This window comes from Linepithema humile, chromosome 4 (genome assembly GCF_040581485.1).
Source record: "Linepithema humile isolate Giens D197 chromosome 4, Lhum_UNIL_v1.0, whole genome shotgun sequence".
NCBI lineage: Eukaryota > Metazoa > Arthropoda > Insecta > Hymenoptera > Formicidae > Linepithema > Linepithema humile.
In genome coordinates, this window is record NC_090131.1 from 26,331,138 (window position 1) to 26,351,531 (window position 20,394).

At 40.7% G+C, this 20,394-nt stretch overlaps 1 protein-coding gene across 5 annotated transcripts in view; it reads left to right on the plus strand.

Moving 5' to 3' along the window:
- Window positions 1–20,394, plus strand: part of cnc (cap-n-collar) — a 99,546-nt gene that overhangs the window by 23,677 nt on the left and 55,475 nt on the right. For all 5 annotated transcript variants that reach the window (XM_067353289.1, XM_067353288.1, XM_067353290.1 and 2 more), the window contains 2 exons: window positions 11,454–11,621; window positions 17,580–17,655. In XM_067353289.1, coding sequence (XP_067209390.1) covers window positions 11,454–11,621; window positions 17,580–17,655 — 244 coding nt within the window. The remainder of the gene's footprint in view (window positions 1–11,453; window positions 11,622–17,579; window positions 17,656–20,394) is intronic.

Here is a 20,394-nt window from a genome sequence, read left to right on the forward strand (position 1 = left end):
CTAGAGATTACATCATGAATTGCATTTTCTTCATACGAACACGCATCATATAGACTGCAGTTCTACGTACAAACGATTCTCACAGAAACCGTGGCATGCAGTTTGATCGAATGATCATGCCATCTGCTCCGCCGATTTTATAACGTCGCGAATATTTCTTGAAAAACTCCACTACCAGAGAGACATGAGATGTTGTGTGCAATTATAATAATTATTAGATTATCGGAGAAAGTAAAAATTTACAGTAGGGTTAAGAGTTATACGTATTTTCTCAGCGAATAATATGATTATTATTGCTCAAGGCGTAAATAAGAATCGCGGAATATTCCGATAATCGAGAAATATAAATTGCGAATAAACTCTAACAATTATTGCTTGCAGTAAAAAAATTTTCAAGGTTAAATCCGGTGATTAGTTCCGATCGCGCCTTCTGGAACCTTATTTGCATTAATGGCGGCTATATACTGAACGAAGGCGTACATCGTGAAATCGCGAAGACTCAAGACCGGTTTTCTTCTGAACGTAATTATAAGGTTCGAACCAATCGCGCGGTATCTCGAAAAAATTCAGGGCTCATCGCCACCATCGGTCCAACCGCAAGCGCCATTTTTCTTCGGCCTCTATATTATCGGTGAAAATATTTTTTTGCAAAAAAGTGTGCGTTTCGTATCGACGTGTAAGGATTATTATTCCAAAGCCGAACAAATTTGGAATAGATAGCCGTAGCTAAGGCGCCTTTTATTTAGACAATCTCCATCAGATTGCCCGAAGATTCTTGGAATGAGGAAGACTCTTTAGTAACGCATTTAATTGATCGTCATTTATGAGACACGCTCGAAGGCGTTAGGCTTTTTCATTTTGCCGCGATAAACCGTAAATATATTCGCAAAAATTGCACTGTAATTCTCACTGTAGAGCAGTTTGATACGTGCTTTCTTGTGCACGATCTGCGTTCTTCCGATATAATTAAGTGATTTTATTTCTGTTTGTTACGCTGTTAAACTGGAAGGCAAAGCGTGCTCCGTGCAATGCGTTGTTCATCGCCTTAATATAGAAATAGCCGTGAACATAGACGCAAATGTAAAGAGAAACATGCGACTCCATATCGCTCTTCAAGTTTTCACCGCAAAATTTCCGGCAATTTTCTTGATCGACAACTCGACGGCTGATCTGACCGATTTGCGATAATAAACGAGTCCGATTCGCGTAACGATAATTATTGGCCGGGAAACGAATCCAACGCGCGAGGAGATGCAAGGGTAAATAAAGGAGTGCATGTTGATTCAATGGCCGCGGTGGAACGAAAGAGTCGGGCGGGCAAAAAGAAAATGGTTCAGTTCATGTTCTTGCGACGATGACCGAGATTGGTTCCGCGCTTTCTTCGGCTTATGCCGCGCATGGCAGATAAGGCACGCGCACAGGAAAGCTCCGGGGATGAAGATAAGGATTTTTCTAATAAAACGAAAGGTCTCATCTGGATCGTGTAAAAGGATACGCGTGTGATAAATGATCTTCTTCAAACTAGTCTCTGTTCTAGGCTGGCCGTCTTTCTTCTCAGATTGTCCTCGAATCCTGTTCTTCTCGCCGACGAACTTCGTCGAGAGAGGGAATAGAGAGAGGCCGATAATATGGCGGCTCGAAATATACTTTGTGCGACTCTGCGCACACGGGTATCGATCTTCATGAAGTCTCATAAATAAATATAAAACTTTAACATTTCTAGGAATTTTTTTCACGAATACATGACGGATTTATGCAATACACTAATTTAGTATAATATTTTTTTATATTACGACTGTCTTTTTGTTCATAATTTTCTGTGAGTGCTCGAATTAAAAATTAACCGATGCTACTCTGTTAATACATTGATGTTTACTTGATCCATCAGATTAAGAAAGGATTGTGAAGTGATTAAGAAGCGATCGTGTAGCAAAAATTTAATCATTTTTAAATGCATATGAACGATACTTCACGAACGGTTAATTAATATGCTTGTAAATAATCCGCCACATCGTCGCCATAGATTGGAAAAAAATCTCATTAAGTACTGACAGGTAGTTATACTTTGTATCGACATTTTCTTGCTAATTACATGTTCTGGAAACAGTATAGTATATAGAATTTTTTTCCAATTTTACATGAATGGATTATAAGTTAATGAGTCAGGATAGTACAACGTGATATGTCAACACATGGCAGGTTATTATCTAATAATGCGTGAAAATGGTATTCTCGTCCGACAGCATGATAAGGAACATTGTGTAATATTTTATAATGGGTCATGCGTTATTATTGTGTACACGATACGCGTAAGCAACTTACGCATACCTGACAAGTTTCCTTATTAATCTCAAAAGACTATTCGCCTCGACTTAGCACTGACAAACGACTTCTTTCTAATCTAGTTTAGCGAACCGTCGTGTTTATTAATTTTATGTCTGTTCACTTTATCATATTTTAGATAATAATATGTACATTTCTCCATTTTTACGTATGTCAAAAAGATATTTTCGTATTTCTCGAATGTTGAACGTATCGATTAAATATCGATCGCTAGCGATAAGTATATTAGATTATTTTCGCGCATATTGTGCGCTCATAAAAACTCGTTGGCTCGTTCGTCATTTTTACAATCTACGATATTGCAATTTGCCGAAACTTTAATTACAGTTCGCGAAACGTCAGTAAACTCAGTAAACCTGTCAAAGATAAACTCTTTGGAGTACGCGCAAAACATATTTATCAAAAATTCACATTTTGCACTGCGGATAGTGAGAATATCGATTTTAATTGTTGAAAGGTTTATCTCTCGTCTCTTTTTTGTAACGTCGTTCAGCTTCAAACTCTTGAAATTCTTATTCTCTCCGCTCGCGTTTCGCCGAAAATTACGGCCGATACGGCGTACTCTCAATAAAGTGCCGTACTCTCTTTTCGGAGTACGCGCAAAAAGCGACGAATGCAAAATACGTGGGCTTGGCATCGTATCGCGAGGATCACGGCGATCTGGGGTTAAGGAGGGAGAGTGTACGCCCCTGTCGGGGTGAACGATCGTGAGGGCATCGTCGGCGTTCCCTTTGTACACGCACCGCCTCTCTCCCTTTCCCACCTCTTCGTCCCTCTCTCCCGTCGACTTGTACCTCCGCGATATATCCCACAACATAAATACGCGTCTCTCCCTCCGCGATTCCCCATCCCCTCTTTCCTTCCGCTTCTTCCTCCGCAACCCCGGCGGATTCCCCTGCCGGTCGGAGTTGCGTGGATACATTATACGAATTACATTGATGATACGTCGATGGGACACGAGATAGGGGGTGCTTTGGCTGCACCGATAGCGCCGGAACTATTTTTCATGCTGCCCGCCGTCCTCTCACCCGCCCGCCCGCCTTCGCGCCCAGATCTTACGTCCGCGAACGTTCGTTTCTTTTTTTCCGTTTCGCGCGAAAGAAGAAAATAACGTAGCTCCGGCGGTCTTGATTATGATGCAAATGATCGCATTTCAGTACTCACGCGAGCGCTAAAGTCGCGGTGCACCGGGGCGCAATTTATTATTCGCAAGCTCGTTTAAGACGTCGTGATAATGAGTTGCACGCATATCCAAACCAAGCAGCGACGCAGTGAAATTTCTGTAACAAATTGCGGTGATATATGTAAATCAGAAGTCATAATTCACTTTGACTTATGATCATTTTTATAAGCAGACAGGAAATAGTTTAGTGGGGTCGCGTAAAACGCGTTTGCGAAGTTGTGTGACCGGTTTGTCATTAGAATTTTAATCACCTTCGAGCAATTAGCATTTTTTCACGATTTAAATGTGGAGAATATTCAGTCCACGGGGGAATGATAACATTTGAAAGGATATCATTATGAAATTTCTTGGATTTTTCCAAACAATTATAGTTCGGCGGTCGATGATAAAAATACGTGCCTTTGCTCGATCTTTTATTGCAATCTGTTCTCGCTTTGCGTCTCGATCTTTTTTCTCTCGTTAGCAATGGGAAATGGCAGTGACGCGTGAAGTAATTTCCTTCGTGTTGATAGATCGCGTATATCGCGACTTGACTGTGTACTTTTGACTATTCGGTTAAATAAATATTTGCCTACGCGTCACGGAAAGCAACCGTCGTCATTGTGGTGTGGAATGTAACATTGATCGCTGGAGAAAGCAGATTATGAGTTCTCGCCGGGTAATTCTGAAGCTCTCCCTTTCGCGAGATCCTTCAAGGGTTCCCCGGTGACTGACGTTAAGTTTCACCCTTGCTTCAGAAAACTTTGGCTGTAATTAAATCTCTCGCCTTCTTGAGTTTTCTCTATTTGCTTATTACGCTACATTGGCTCGGTAATAATGTTACATTGAACATACTCGTATTTGCAAACTTAATGCTAATTTACGATACTAATTTTAATAAATATAATATTAATGAAGTATCAATGGCGGTGAATTAAATTTACGATAATTATTAATCAGTTTTGAATTGTTATTTTTAGTTTATGCTTTTTATTATCTCAATACAATTAAATTTTGCAATTAATAAAATTTGATTACTGTTTATATTATATTATATTTTATACAAGTAATAGAATTTTAATTATCCTAAAATATATATAATTATTTCGATGAAAATGTGTATGTCTTTTAGAGAATTAAATTTCAGAGAATTTTGAAGAATTAAAAATGCTTTAATAATCGAGAATTAAAAAGCTATGTATTATATTTATTGATTGTACTTTATATATATCCGAAAATATTGCCCGTATATTTGAGTTACATTTTGGTAGACCGATCGTTGCTTCGCGGCAAGACAGGCGTCCCCTAGGATACGCTTCCTCCCTCTCCTCACGTCCCAGATCCCACAGGATCATTAATCAAATTCCCCCTTAGCCTCGCCTCTCCCTTTATCCCCGCCTTGACCGAAGGTTCGGCCGCCATTACTGTGCGGCTGCATGCACAACGCACTAATTAAAACCAGGAAATTAATGTTTTATCCCTTTGCGCCTACTCGATACGACGCACCGCGCCACGTGCAAAGTACGTAATTTAAAAGATGAGCATTGATATTTTTTTTATTCAAATGCGACTTGCTGACTTCTTTTGCAGCTCTGAAGGCAGTGCACGTACGTGTTATGAATTTCTGTTATAACAATTAACATATATTTTCCACTTTTGAAGAAATTTAACCATGTGCATATTTTAAATAATTTGCCTAAATTATTTTATTTTAAAATTAAAACGAATAGAATATAAAATATCTTGCAACATGATTTTATCTGGAAATAATACAGTACGAATAAGAATATATGATTGTTACTCGTAGAGTAACCATTTTGCTTTTACATTTTTTAATTTATATTCAAGATTTTAAATGGTCAAAATACAAAATAATTTAATGCAATATTAAAGCAGCATGTGAAAACTTAACATAAAAAATTTGTTCGATTTTTCTTTTAACTATCTTTTAATGTAAATAACATAAAATTATTACATATAATTATTTAACGTAAATAAAATTTATTTTTTTGTATAAATGCTTACAAGTTTTTAGTTAGATAAAATATAAAGAACTACAAAGGTTTCCGTATATTTTCCGTATATTTTTGTAAAGGTTAATGACTTTTTGCTCTATTTAAAGAATATATAAGAATATGGGATAATTAGTTGTCATATAAAGAACTACAAAAGTTTCCGTATATTTTCCGTATATTTTTGTGAAGGTTAATGACTTTTTGCTCTATTTAAAGAATATGTAAGAATGTGGGATAATTGGTTGTCAATATTGAGGTTTGTGACCTACCACGGCGATCAGAAGAAGTCATTTGTGATTACACGAATACTAGATATTTATGAAAAGAGCAGAATACGTAGAATTTGCCGACATTCTTCCGTTCTCTATTGTACCTTTTTCACACTAGGAAGCCGTTTGTTTACGAATCACAGAAAATAATCCTCTAACAAAAGCGCTACATGAAATTCTTTTGTGGAAAGCATCTTTCGTTTGCAATTTTTCCTCATTTTCCCTTATTGTCGACTAAATTGTCGCCGGCGACTTAAATCGAAGAACTAAAAACAACAAAGTTTTAAACTTTATAAATATCACGACAGATATAATTATCACGTTGAAAATAAAATACCTAAATAAAATACATCCATTCTATGTAGAAAGAAAAATATTATTTTATATTTTTCTATTTATTAGTTTTATAATCTTTGTGATTTATATAATCTTGAGATTTTATTTCTCAAAAACGGAAATTTAATCTTCAGTATTAATAAAAACGATATTATACACACGATTACAAAATAATATAAAATTTATATTACGTTAAATATATAATTATTATACGTTTTGCTTTGAGAAAAATCGTAGTGAGATATACAATGCATTCTACTTATAACAAAAAGGTAGCAACGTGTCGGTATGCCTCGTTCTGTAGAAGCGAAAGGGTGGCGTGAAAATTGCGGATAATACCTGGTCAACCTAACGGTAGAACAACCATTAAGCCTATTTATCGTCCATAATCAGGTACATCCTGACAGATACACGAACCGCATGGCAATGCAAAAGACTTAGTCTACAAATGCCATTAGAAGAAAGCCGGAGGTGGCGTTACACTATGATGAGATTACGAATAAATTTGTAAAGCTCTTTCAGGTTCCACAAATTAGCTTTTCAATACATTTACAAGACACATTAAATCTGACCACAATTACATTTTTCACATGACTGTAGACTTTTTGTTTTTTTATTTAAATTAATAACTTATTAAAACAATTTATTAATGTAGATGGCTGTGCCAAATATTTGGCAGTATTACATTTTGTTTGTATATACAGAAGCGGATATTTTTCATTTAAATTATTTTTTTAAAAATTAAAATTTGTTATTTTACAAATTATTTGAATAAATAATTACAATTAATGACTATATACTTTGCTGATAATTATAATAAACCAACGATGCTGAAAATTAGCTTAAGTGGAGAAATAAGCGAAATTAGAACAACTTTTAAATTATTCACGGTTGAAGTAAAAGGATAATTAACACCAATATTAGTCGCTTGAGCAATTTTGGAAGAGAAGCGAGGTCTGAATTAGGATGAGCACTCGCGTGAAAACTAGAAAGCCGCACTGTCATGTTTTGGCGACAGTGATGTTGCTTGACAAAGAAACCACCGTGAAGAGCCGCCTCCGCAAATATAGTCCATTGTGTCTCTCATTACGCCAATTCGGTGACGATACTTTTTGCAAGCGCTCTTAGCCGGTGCACAGTACCGCAATTAGCCAAATACCACAGTAGAACGGATTGTATTCGTGGACATGCTTAATTATCTTTGTTTTAACAATTTATTTTACTTTAATTGCGACGTCTTTGAAGGTATACAATCAACGTGAAATTGTTGTCAAGCTCTACTTATTGTTTGTCCGAAGGTGGGAACAAAACGCCGGACAGTTTGGTCTTTTTAAAATTCGTCTTCGCGAACCGCGTGTTTATCGCACGTATAGTCGAACGCGACGATGCTCGTCTATAATTACTCGATACGTGTTGCGACGATATCCGCGAGGAAAAATTCGCCTTCGCGGTGAGAATCGCGGAAATAACGGGAGCGTTGCACTTGTTATGGCTGGACGCAAGAACAATCGCTTTTTTCGAGATAACTCGCGGAGATAAGATTGGTGTTCGGTGTATCGGAGCCGTTTCGCCGTTCTCCAAACCTATCCGCGACATATCCGATTCAGTCGGAGAGACGAGCGATGCTAGATAAACGGTGATCGACCATTACCAGCCCACCTCGTGTAATTACTGATCCTCAGATACATCTTCTGCCTTTGTGTGGTCGTTTTGCGCCGGTTCGATCTCACCAGGTTTCTCTGATCGAATCAACTTACCGGCACCGCTCTCGGAATTCCAGCATATCAATCATTTTCGATCAAGCCACATTCTATTCTTAGAAATTACGCGATTACTGATATCAGAATGACTTAGACTTTCGTATTTGTAAATTCGCGTTGATACAGCTTATGTATTGTAATTTTTAATCGTAGCAAATATTATTATTTAATACGCGAGCTGCGCGTCCTCTGTTATTTTTATAAATTTTCATAAGCAACGCGAGATCACAATAGCCGGCTGTCATTGGAAATCGTTTTGATCGGGCGAGCGCGATTCTTTTCGGTACTCGAGTCCGACCCGCCATGTGAATCGAATAGAAATCGAGGGCGTCGATATCGGCCTGGGCGAGCGTGTGCATCGTGCCGCGGTGCATCGCGGCGCGGCGTGGTGCCGCACCGTATAAAACGTGGGCCGAGCGAGAGGTAACTCTCTCGACGTCGCGCCGCGGAGCCCAGCTGTGGGCGCGGCGGATATCCCGCTGTGTCTCTCCAGCATGGCCGACATCATATGCACACCCACGCCGTGTGTCTCTCCCTCTGCCTCCCACTGATCGCCGCTGTCTCCCTTTCTCGGTTCCTCGCCGCATCGAATTACACGGTCGGCGAAGTAATTTACAAAGCTACGCCCGCGAGAGCGCGAGCGCATGGAATCGTATCCGTTACATCCCTCCGCGGCGGCGGCGGCGGCGTGCGCGCAAATTCGCGATCGCTGATAACGATACCGAGAGATTAATGGCGCCGCGCCGCGCGGCCCCTTTGTCTTTAGCCGGCATACGTCGACAAAAGTAGTCGCGGGGTCCCTGATTAATTAGAAACGCGGGCGCGGTAATGGGCTGGGCGGAGGGGGTGGTATTTCGCGATCGGGGAAATCACGTCACTGCTTTCTCTGCTTGACTTTTACGAGCGTATGATTATGAGTATGTATTATAGTTTATCATTTACAATGCGTTATTGTGGATACGCGAGATTCTAATCGGAACTCGTACATTAGAAAGTAAGCTACAAAATGTTTAGCTTATACTCGTATTTCGTGGCAGCTCGTATTGTTTTAAAATCAATCTCACATCGCTTTGATACAAACTGTTCGCATTATTTTTCGACGAGTTGAAGAGCTACATTGACTACGTGCCGCCAAAGAATACATTATGCTGTATTTTTGATAATCTGAAGCATTTCGGTCTTGTCGTTTGTATGTACCTTGGTCTCTCGAGATGTGTAATCCATGTCCGTTGAGAGAGAAGCCTCGGTAAAAGGACATAGGAAAAACGATCCTGAATAATGAAGGGACTATTCCAAGGCACTAAACAGGCCGCGATCGAGTTGCTACGCTTGTTCAGCGCGCAGGAATCAAATCTAATCGCTTCCTGATTCAATTGTCTATTCAGGCGTTACGCGAAGAGTCTCATTCCGTGTTTCTTCTTCTAACGTTTTTGACAAGAGTCGCGTTACGAGAGTCCGCGGCATCTACCTCGTGGACACACGTCGCACTTACGTGCTTGTCATATGAATACAACGCAGTTTCCTGTCTCCGATGCTTCGACAAGAATCAAGCCGTTTAACCCACGTGCATGCCGCTGACGAAGCGAAAACTATTGCTACAGTTTCAAGTATCGGCGCATCCACAATGTTGCTATGTGAGAACGCCGTAACGAGCGATGAATACAATAGAAATCGTCGGGCCCTAAACGCGCGCTTTTGCGAACTACATATGTAATTGACGCGGAAGTACCACGCAAGATCCGCCGTTCGGCCGAAGGCGCAAAACTCACGTAGCGTCCCGCTAGTCACTTAATCCGCAAACATGGCGGTTCGAGCATGCGTTACGCTTCGACGCCAGTTTATCGGTAAATGGGGAAACATAGCGAATGATAAATAGATAGATAGTGAGCGCGCAAGGCAATGCTGGTACGTTTTTGATAAAAGTGTAATTTCTGTTCAAATTGCAACTCAATTTTCTACTCATTATCGATCACAGCATTATTGCTTATTTTTTCTACACTTGTTAAGATTGTTATTATTATATGATTAAAATATAATAAAATATAGCAATGATATTTTAATGATAAAATAAGAATAAAAGTAAAAATAATTTAAAAAATTTAATCATAGTATATTTTATTATATCGCAACTATCGCTGATGAGGGTGCGAAATGAGGACAAAACGTACAAACAACACTCAAATAAATAATTTATAGTTTTTTACAAAGATCTTATTTGTTTATACTTAATTTTAATTATATTGCCATTAATTATGATTCGTATTAAAATTATCTTTTTTTATCAAAAAACATTTATTACTTGTTCGCAAACAGAAATAAATGAAGATGTCATAATTTAGCTAAATTGCTAAAAAAAAATTACAATGCCGTGTATTGATAAAAATATTTTAATCGATATTTTTTAAGATTAATGATATTCCCACGGTACTTACGCAAGCCGACGCACAAGTCGGCCTCTCGTCGAACATGTTAATCATTTCATGTAATGCCGCGAGTGCGGAGGGTTTTAGATTGGCGAGGAAAATCCGTAGATTGGTTAACGAGGCTCAGTACGAACTCGGCGAAATTGGCTCGATTAAAACCCACGGGGCAGCTGCCCCGAAGATTGTGCCCCGTCATGTGATTGGTCCCTTCTCCCGGGTCCTTTCTTCGATCTCCTCCATTTCGAGATGCATCGATACTCGGCCATCATTAATCATGCACTTTTGTACACACTCGTCGATGGGACTCCCTGCGAGGGACATCCGAGACGCAACAAAAATGAATCTCGAAGATCGAGACTGGGCCTGAACGGCGATCGAGGCCAGATGTTATTAACTTATGTAAAATAAACATAAACGAAAGCCGCGCGCAGGGCGCGCTGTGGCGTTGTGGAAGTATCGGGACATTAATCGTGCGACTTTTCGGAGAATGGGAACGATGTTATGATTGCTTCGTGCAAAAATTTCATTTTAATCGAAAATGCTAATCGCGAGCGTATCGTAAAATTGAATAACGGAACGGATATCTATGTTAATTGGTGAAATTGATTTTAGAATGGCTATTATGTTCTTCCTGCAAATGTTTTTTTCAAGGCATCATCTGCTTCTTTTAATTGAACGTACACCTGGTAACAATTTATTTTCGTACACGTGCTTGCTTAAAGTAGTTGTTATTTTATAACCAAATAATCGCGAACAGTTAAAAACGACACAAATTTAATTTCTGCGAATATCATTTCTAGGGTGAAGATAAGATGAGTGCAAATGAATTAAGTACCGAATAAGACGAAACTTCCACCCGTATATTCGCATCTATTCGATTTGCATTTAAAGTGCAACCCGCATGCACTCCGTTCTTTCGCTCGTGTAAATAGATAATGAAAACATATACATTTTACAATGTGTATATTTTGTTTTAAAGGATGCTATTTTTAATTATACAAAAAAAAGCATGAAATATTGTATCATTGTTATCTCCATTATTGGACTTACTAAGGAAATGAAAACAAATTTAATTAATTACAATTGCTATCAATGCATTGATTGCGTTATACAGCAATGTTATATCAATGTATATTTTATTTCAGGATATGGATCTGATCGAGGTCCTGTGGAAACAAGATGTGGATCTGGGATTCACGCTGGTAGAACCGGCCACGGCGCCCACTAAAAAGCCGTCAACATCGGAAAAGAAATCGGCGGACGAAATTGAGAAGTTGAAAACCTTGGAAGCTATCAATGCCACCAATCAAAAGGTACGAAAAAGCTTTTTCCATCTTTTTTAACTGATATCTCGCGCTATATGAATTTTATACGGATTTATTTTCGAAGATCGCAAAATTACGCGATTCTGTCGTCTCGATTTTCCAATTACGGTGTCTAACGAGCAATTGTTTATCGCGAATGCGCCGCTTTCTGCTTTCACGCGCGTCAGGAGGAAGCATTTGCTTCCTCTCGGACTCAATTTAAGCGTTCGTTTCTCCATATGCCAGCGAGCGCATTGATGTCTTCCTGTGTCCCCCGGGCGATTATCGGCGATAGAAAGCTCCGGACGTGCACCTGTACGCTAAAGAATGGCTCGCGACGTCACGCATTTTCCGTCCTGCCTCTCGGTAATCGCCGACCAATTGCGTTCGCTCGAATAGGAAGCGACATTCTCTGCGATGCATCAAACGAAAAAGACTTCCAGATTTGGCTTCCGGGCATTTACGCGCATATTAGAGAATATTTCTGGACGTTGCTATTAGACTCGCTCTTAACCATCATCAACAATCAATTTGGTGACTCGATTCGAGAAGAGCATACGCGTCGGCATATGCCTCGACAAGCGTATTAGCTAATTGACGCGCTGAGAAGGATGTGAACACACAGTAGAATACTATGTATAGATAGATTCGTATCGAATCGTAAAATCGATGATGAGGCATCAAACAAAAGTGACGCCGCTTGCTCGATCAACTGCGGAATTCGGCGCTGAGGTGGTTATCTCCCTACCATCTCTTCATCATGCATTCCACGTAAAGGTCATTCCGAGGGCGCGCGCCTATTCTAGATCAATATTCGAGTCTCCTTGTAAATATTGCCGCTTATTTCAGGAAATTTTATAACGTGATTCCTCAGCACGTGGCTTTCGCGCCAGGGAAGCTCGTAATCATTCGTTAGATGACCGATTGCGATCGCAGAGTACTAAGCCTAAGCCGGGCTAGCGACCGTTTTCGGTAGACCCGAAGAGAGATTAGGAAGGAACGAGCGCACGCATCTTCGGATATGATCTTGGCCGATATTCCATCGATCTTGTCTTTCCCAAGTTATATTCCGACTGAGATAGCGGTGTCATTTTGTCTCACGCTGTATTTTAATATCTGTGTCTCACGAAGAGACATGTCTTTATGCAGCGGCAAAGAAATGCACACACAATTTCTTTCGTAATCTCTTCTACGTAAATATCGTAATGTAACTTTCTTTAGTCGGAGAAAGTCGACTAATCAATAATCTCTATTATTATTATTGCTTAAAATAATAATGTTATTATTTATCCAATCAAAAAAATGTTGATGTTGAACAAAGATATTTAAGACAACTAAATAGTTTGATTTGGCATATTTCAACCAAATATTTGATTTCTGCGACAAAATTTTTCCTAGTGTATTATTACAGATAGGCATTATGAATTATTTTCTACGGCTTTGTCTACTATCGTAAAAATATTTTATTTAGCAGAATCAATCGATATAATGCCATTCTAAATAATAGATAATAGTTTACTAATTCGCTTCAGTAGATAAGTTAAACAATTTGTTTTCTAGTAATTTTTTATTGTCTTTTTTACAATAATAGAGCAAAGCTTTCAATTCTAGAAATCGTCTTTGATAATATCTCAAAACAGTCCTTTTAATTTATCAAAGCACGCAATTCGAAACTAGTCTTGATTAAATTGATTCCATCGGATTCTATTCATACAAAGTAACTTTTTCGATTGCGACTTTCCACTACGCGGCGCGTTTCGGTGGATGGACACGAGGCGCGTTTAAGTATCCGGCAGAATCGAGCCTACGAGAGCTCATCCATACGATGGTCACCGACAATGACGCTGCATCGACGTTCTGGGCGGGTAGCCCATCAGACTTCTCGACGTTCTTCGTCTCCCTCTCAGTCTCTCGTCCTCCCTTCGTCCGCTTCTTCGCCTCTCTCTTCTTCTCACGACCTTCGGTAGTCGGTGTTCCTTCTTTCTTTATTTCTTTCTCGACGTCGCTATGCGCCGCTTCGTCTCCATCGGCCTCTTCCTCCACGAAGATCGCATTGTTCCAGCGGGTTCCACCTTTGTGAAGGCTCGCCGCCGCCTTCGAGAGCCCAATAATACGGGGAAGACCCCTCGATCCCGATCGAAAGCCGACACATCGATCCGAGACACGGTCCGCGAACAGCTGAGAACAAAGAGGAGTCCAGTCTCTCGGCTTCTCCCTCTCTATCTCGCATTGCGACGGATTATTGACAAGCATTGTTCCAGCGTCCGGCCACAGAATTGTTTTAACTAAAGACAGGCAGCGCGATTCAGAAACTGCATGGCGTTGTCAGAAGAAGTAATAAGAAAATTTGATTGCACATATCTCTTGCATCACGCATCATTTCGCCGGGTTTGAAATTGGCGATAATTTTGACGAGTTCAACTTTCGGTGTCTTTTCAACAATGCCTGCATTGTTCTTGATTCTTTTCTGAAGAAATATGAAGAATTTGTTGGCGTGAACACTATTTATTGAAATATAATTTCAGAAATTGAGACGTAACTTGAGAATGTTGTAATTATCAGTCAAACTCAAGGTGAACATTGCAATGACAACACTTTACAAACGATCTTGCAGCGCGGAATATTTGTCAACATGTCGCGCTATTCGAGAAATAACGTTGATGTCACTAGGAAGAAACTAGACGAGTGAATTGCCGTAAAGCACGCTGTATGTTTCTGTTGTACAATTATCTCAAGCCGCCGTGACTGGCGAAAATTTTTAATCCAGAGCCAAGATTTAAATGATCGGTGCACGTCGCGGCGACAGGCTCCATTAGAGCGACTCCGTCTCGCTGCGAAACGGGAATGAGTTATGGCGGCGTTTAGAGGAACGTCAATCTAGAAAGTAGGAAAGAGGAAGTTCGATCGAGCGATTCAGGATGGAAAGCATTCGTCGCGAAGACAACAAATTTTCCCGTACTTAACGCACGCGGACGCGGTTCCCTTCGCGTATTCATCCATTCATTCTTCGCATACATCTTGTTCGTATTTGTTACGTAAAGAAAAAACGTCGTCGGCAATATTGCAACAATTAGAGATACAAGATGCGTCAATTACATTTTAAAAAAAAAGTAACAATACAGGGAAGGCTACCCCTATCAATATTTCTGTTTAAATATTCAATACTTTGATCGACATCCGCTTTGTACGCTCTCGATGCTCGTTGCGTATCATTAAATCGCGCGTATCGTTATGCGTTTCATCAGTCTGAGATGATTCGCGATTATTGATCGAAGACGTCTGCAACGAACACAATGCAAAACCCGATCAATTTCCACTTAGAGAACCTCCTCGCTCCGCTAGATTGTTTCAACGCGGATGCGTATCGCGCAAGATAAATCGCTGTAAGGCATCGTACTTCCTCTCGCAGAGGATCGTGCTTCGTCGAGCTGTCGTGACTGACGTGAATTTTTAATCCACCGACGCGATTCAAATGAAGCGAGTTCTTCCTAGGCGACGGGGCTCCATTAGGGCGACTCCGTCTCGGTGCCAGGAGGATGAAGACGGCGGCTCGGCCGGGAGGATCGCGGTGAGAAGAGGACGGGTCGATTCGTGCGATGTGGGAGGAGGATTCTCGACGAAAACAACGGACCCTCTTGCCCCGTCCTCTCCATCCTTGCCGAGCGTATTCATAAAACCATCAAAATGGCTAGCGTTCATTTGTTCCTGCGATGTATCCGTGAAGCCGGCAGGGTCTGGTAAAATGATAGATGTACGCAGCATCCCCTTCGGTACGAGGGGGCGCCATCGACGGACCTATCGGAGCGGAAGAGAGACGCGGCCGAGGCGAAAGAGAAAGAGGAAGAACATTGTCGATCCACGAGGCGTTTCTCGATAGAGAGAAAGAGAGAGAGAGAGAGAGAGAGAGACAGCGGACGATGAGAGAGGGGACCTCGGGAGCCAGAGAGATTGGAGCATCCAGGGAGGGGTATTCCGTGGGACGTATTGATGGTCCTGGAAATTGAAAACGCGCCCGGCCAGCCGAAGTGGGTTTGGCTTCCTTCTCTTGTCCCGATTGTTTCCGTCGGCTGGAATTTCAAAGCAAAATGGCGTACACGCGATGATACCGATGATCGCGTTTTTAATGTCTTTTGTTTTTCGTAAAATTATCTTTCGGCAACTTTATCCTCGCATCATTAGTCGCATTTTTAAATGGCAGGTCTGATTTTCTTTTTTTTTTTTAATTTTTTTTTTCCACAGCCAATAAGTATCATATCTTTATAAATTTAACATCAATTCGAAGATCTCATTTTAAGAAATGATCGCTTTAAGAAGTTTTGGTCGCTAAAATGAAGTATCTGACGAGTCACAAAATGTGAAACGTGTCGATTACATGCGATTCGAGGCAGCGTGACTCGCGCCACATCTCCGGCGACCGCGATACCATATTGGATTCGTATTTACTCGCGGCGATCAAGGCTGATTTGAATTATGCTTTCTATCCGCGCTGGTCCTTGTAAGGCGGTTGATCGGGGCAGACAGTCGTAACAGTTCGTAAACCTTAATTGAGAGCTATGCCAGCCATGCAAGTCCGTATCGCTGACAGGACCTCCATTGTCGCAGCGAGGGCTGCGTCGTCGAGTAGGACCGACGTTTCCTTCGAGAGTCGAAAGAGATGACGTTGTGAGCCCAAAATAAGGCACACGGCTACACGCATCCGTGACTCTTCAAAAATATTTTAGGAACAACTTTAGAATGCGGGAAACTTAAGCGCACAGCATGTTTCGCGCATTATAGGAAATGTATTTCATTCAAGTTTGGAAAACTGGAGGTTTGATGAACATACGAGGAAAGAGATCGTATATGTACATTGTAATAACATCATTGTATTTTTATCACTCACAAAAAATATAACGAATGTTTTTCTTTCCGATTTACGATAGCTTTCAATAGTCAGTAGCAAAGTGCTCGCTTCGTTTCACGGGAGTTCGATTTTAGGGCGCCGGTATAGATTGAATTTCGTATTCATATCTCCGTGGAGCTCGGCGTAACGCACCACTCAACAACGATACATCATATTGCCGGGATGAAAAAGTGACCAGAGCGTAAGCAGAGGGGGATGAAAGATTTGAGAGGGGTCGGCGAGCGAGAACGGCGAGGAGAGAGAGAGAGAGAGAAAACGAGAGTGCAAGAGCGGCGAAGAAAGAGAGACAGAGAGGAGAAGGAGAGAGATAGATAGTCGGTGGTTGTGGATGGCCGCTATCAGGGACTCGCTATGATTAATGATCGAGTACAATACTGTTTTCATTAAACTCATTTCACTGCAGCTCGCATGTACCGCCGCGCTCCGGGCGACCTATGGCCCGGGGCATACGCGCGCCCTTGGGCCCTTTTTCACGTCGTCACAAGGATCGGTTCGCTTGATTATGACGTCTCCATAAGGATCGACCTTGGCCCGACTCGAATGGCGTTCGACTAAATTCGACCATTGTTGCGCGTGCTTCATTTCAAATTCGTCAGCTCCACGGATTCGTAATCATCTTTGTTGGAATTACGTTTTGTGATCGTGCCCCGGCATCGATCACATCTCTCTTCGAAAGTCGCGCTTCACGCCGGGTCTTTCACCCTGTTCGACACTTCTTAGATGCGGCAGCATCGTTAATTACAGTCAGCGCTCATTATGTCTCAGTACTACTCTTTCAGTCTAATTTTCTAGCTAATTTACTAGCGCTGCTCGTTACGATAATACCGTGCACCGTTATTAATTGGTTAATTGTAATTAAGATGAACTTCAAATGAACTTTATCCTTTGCGAATCGTATTATTTGAACGTTGTTTCATTTCTTTTTAAGAATTTTTTTCTATTACAAGACGTTTATTATTTTTGCATATAATTTTCATTCAAAATTGATTACAATAATATTTTTAAATTGAACGGAAGAAAGCTCTTCCGTTCAGTTTATCTTTTATCGAAAGAAATATTTTCAGGACGATGCCAAGGAGCCCGAGCCGCAGGAGGATGATCCGTGGGCAGGACTTCCCTACACAGTGGATCTGGAAACCGGTAAGCTTATTTGCGATGTTTATCTTTTACCTGCCATTTACGTAGCATTTTAGTAAAAAAACACATAAGAATCTGATCGATTAAAGGCGATATTAACTGAGCTATTTCCTGATCGAAAAATCGCTATTCTACGAACATTCTTTTATATCGTCAGCGTGTCGATCGCAATTCTTATTTTGTTTTGTACTTATCGGAAATGATCGAAATCCCGTTTTCGGATACCAATTATAGAGTCAGTCGGTGTATACGCTACGTATGTTTCACGTTGATCTGCGTGCCGGCAAGAACAGCTAAATACATCTGGCGCTCGCGGCTCTTTACGTCGGGAGCGTATCGAATTAACGCGGCAATTTGTAAGAGCCAATCCGAACATTCACTATAGCTCGAACCTGCCGCACCTGGCCGCACCTTTGCGCGGCTAATTAGCATAAACACGCCGACCGAATGCACTTCGCCGGCCATTCCTTTCGAAATACACTATGTACCGTGAAATATCTCGTCGCCGTGTATCAGAAAAAAACGTATAATTGAAAACGTATGATCTTAAATGTATTAAGCGCCAAATTAAAAAGGAGTTTAATTAAAAACATATTTCGAGCAACGTTTAATAACTCTTTCTGACATAAAGGAATTGAATTGAGTATCACGGTTTCCTATGAATGAATGATTAAAGTCGTGATTGAAAATTTTCATCTACGTAATTGATTGGCCGAAATTGAAGAGGCGCAACGTAGGATCGATGAGATTTCAAATAGAAAGTATGTCGCCCGTATATGTATAATATATGTGTAATGATTGACAGCGAACGCGTTAATAGACCGAGTCTCATTTTTGTATTGTTTTCTTTTTTTTGGCATTCTTGTCGCGCGCTTTCTGTCACATCATAAAAAAGAAAAGTAAGTACATTAGCGGCGAGAAATGTTATGCGACACGAGCTGCATGTGGGAGAATGCTCGAGGACGCTCGCGCGAGCGTCGAGAGCGAAAGAGATGGAAGGAGACTGTAATAAGCGCGCATGCAATGCGCCACGGCGTCTACCTGCATGCCAAGGTGCACTTTGTTCAGGTATATAACTACGGCTTTCCAGGCAGGCAGGTTCCAGTTCCGTAGGACTCGAGGCTGGGGAGTGGCTTCAGGAACGCCCTCGCTACCTTCCTCCCTACCTCGCCTTTCCAACCCCACCAGCCCGTCCAGCCCTTCGGTCGGGTTCGGTTCCCCTCCTTCTCTGCATTTAATTACTTTGCGCCCGACAGAATATACGCCTAGCTACGAGACACTCTACGTCGAGCGTGCTATCGACGGTTGACGAAGGTCCGCTTGTTAAATTCCCCTTAGAAATCCATATATCGATGTCTCGCTCGTATGACTGCTTCAAGGACCATTTTAAAGCGATTAAAAATTTTTTGGGAAACGTCTAAGGAGCCGGAAATATTTTATCAAATGCTGTCTTTGTGCGCAATTGGCGAATTTTAGATATTTCAGTATAAAAAGATGGTTTCCATTCGTACGTTTTTATTTTTTCAACCTCTCGAAAACTGTCCACATATTGCATATTATTTATTTTAGAATATTATTCTTTTTTACTTGCTTCAGTCGCACAATTTGTCCACGTTAAAAATAATATTGAAAAAGTAAATTGCCGACACAAAGAGAGCAGTATTGGTTGAAATATCTTCGTTTACGATAACGACACGCGGAAACGAATTAATCCGATAGTAATAACTTTTTGAGCGGAGAATGGACCAAGAAGAGCAGCAGAGCTCATTATGCGGCTATCTGGTCGTTGATCAATCGAGATATTCGGCGCATGGCGTGTATGATTAATGAGTTACTAGACTAATACATAAGAAATTCTTCCATCATCCTTATTCCGTAGGGCTTGATGGGAGAAAATGGTAGTCTGATGTAATATAAAGCAAGAGCGTGATGCGTGCGCTGAAACAGAAATGGCGATCGAGTCGACGACTGAAAATTAATCGCGAAGCCATTTAAAGTCGGCGTATTACGCTTGTATGACACTCGCATGACGTGATTCGTGACACGGAATGAAACTATATACTTTTATGCAAAATCGGAAAATCTATTTATAGCTAATCTCCGTTATTCTTAGCGCGATATATGCATTTATTGCGGACTAATTTATTCATTTCAATGCACATATATATCATAGTTAACGCGCTACTGTTTTTCTCTCGACTTATACGAGCGCATCCTATCATTTTCGAACGGGTTAGTTCATAGCGAACCTAAATAAATAAGGAAGCCTTATTTCTCGGTCAATATTAAGCGATCTTCCCTTTATACAAACTTAAAACTAAAATATTTATCATTAAATATTACAAAGCTGCGAAAAAATATTGATCTTCGCTATTATTTACTTAAGAAAGAATTGGCTTCGAATTTATTTTAAAATCTGATCGGAAAAAATAATACGGCATTTACAAAGTATGCTGCATTAATACTTGTACGAACAATCATTATATATTCGCAGAATATATTCCGTGCCAATCGCGATATTCGCGCGCGAAGGTGGTAGTTTAAAATGAAAAGAAACCAGGATGAAAGAGGCAGCATATATGTTACCGCTGTAACGCAAGGTGCTTGTACCAATTTGACGAAGCATGATGGATTATACGGCCGCTCGTGCAAGAAATTTACATCCACGGAATAAATTATCATAGCATTGTCTCGAATGCGAATGCGTTAGATGCGCCCAACATATTTTCTTCAACGTGCGGG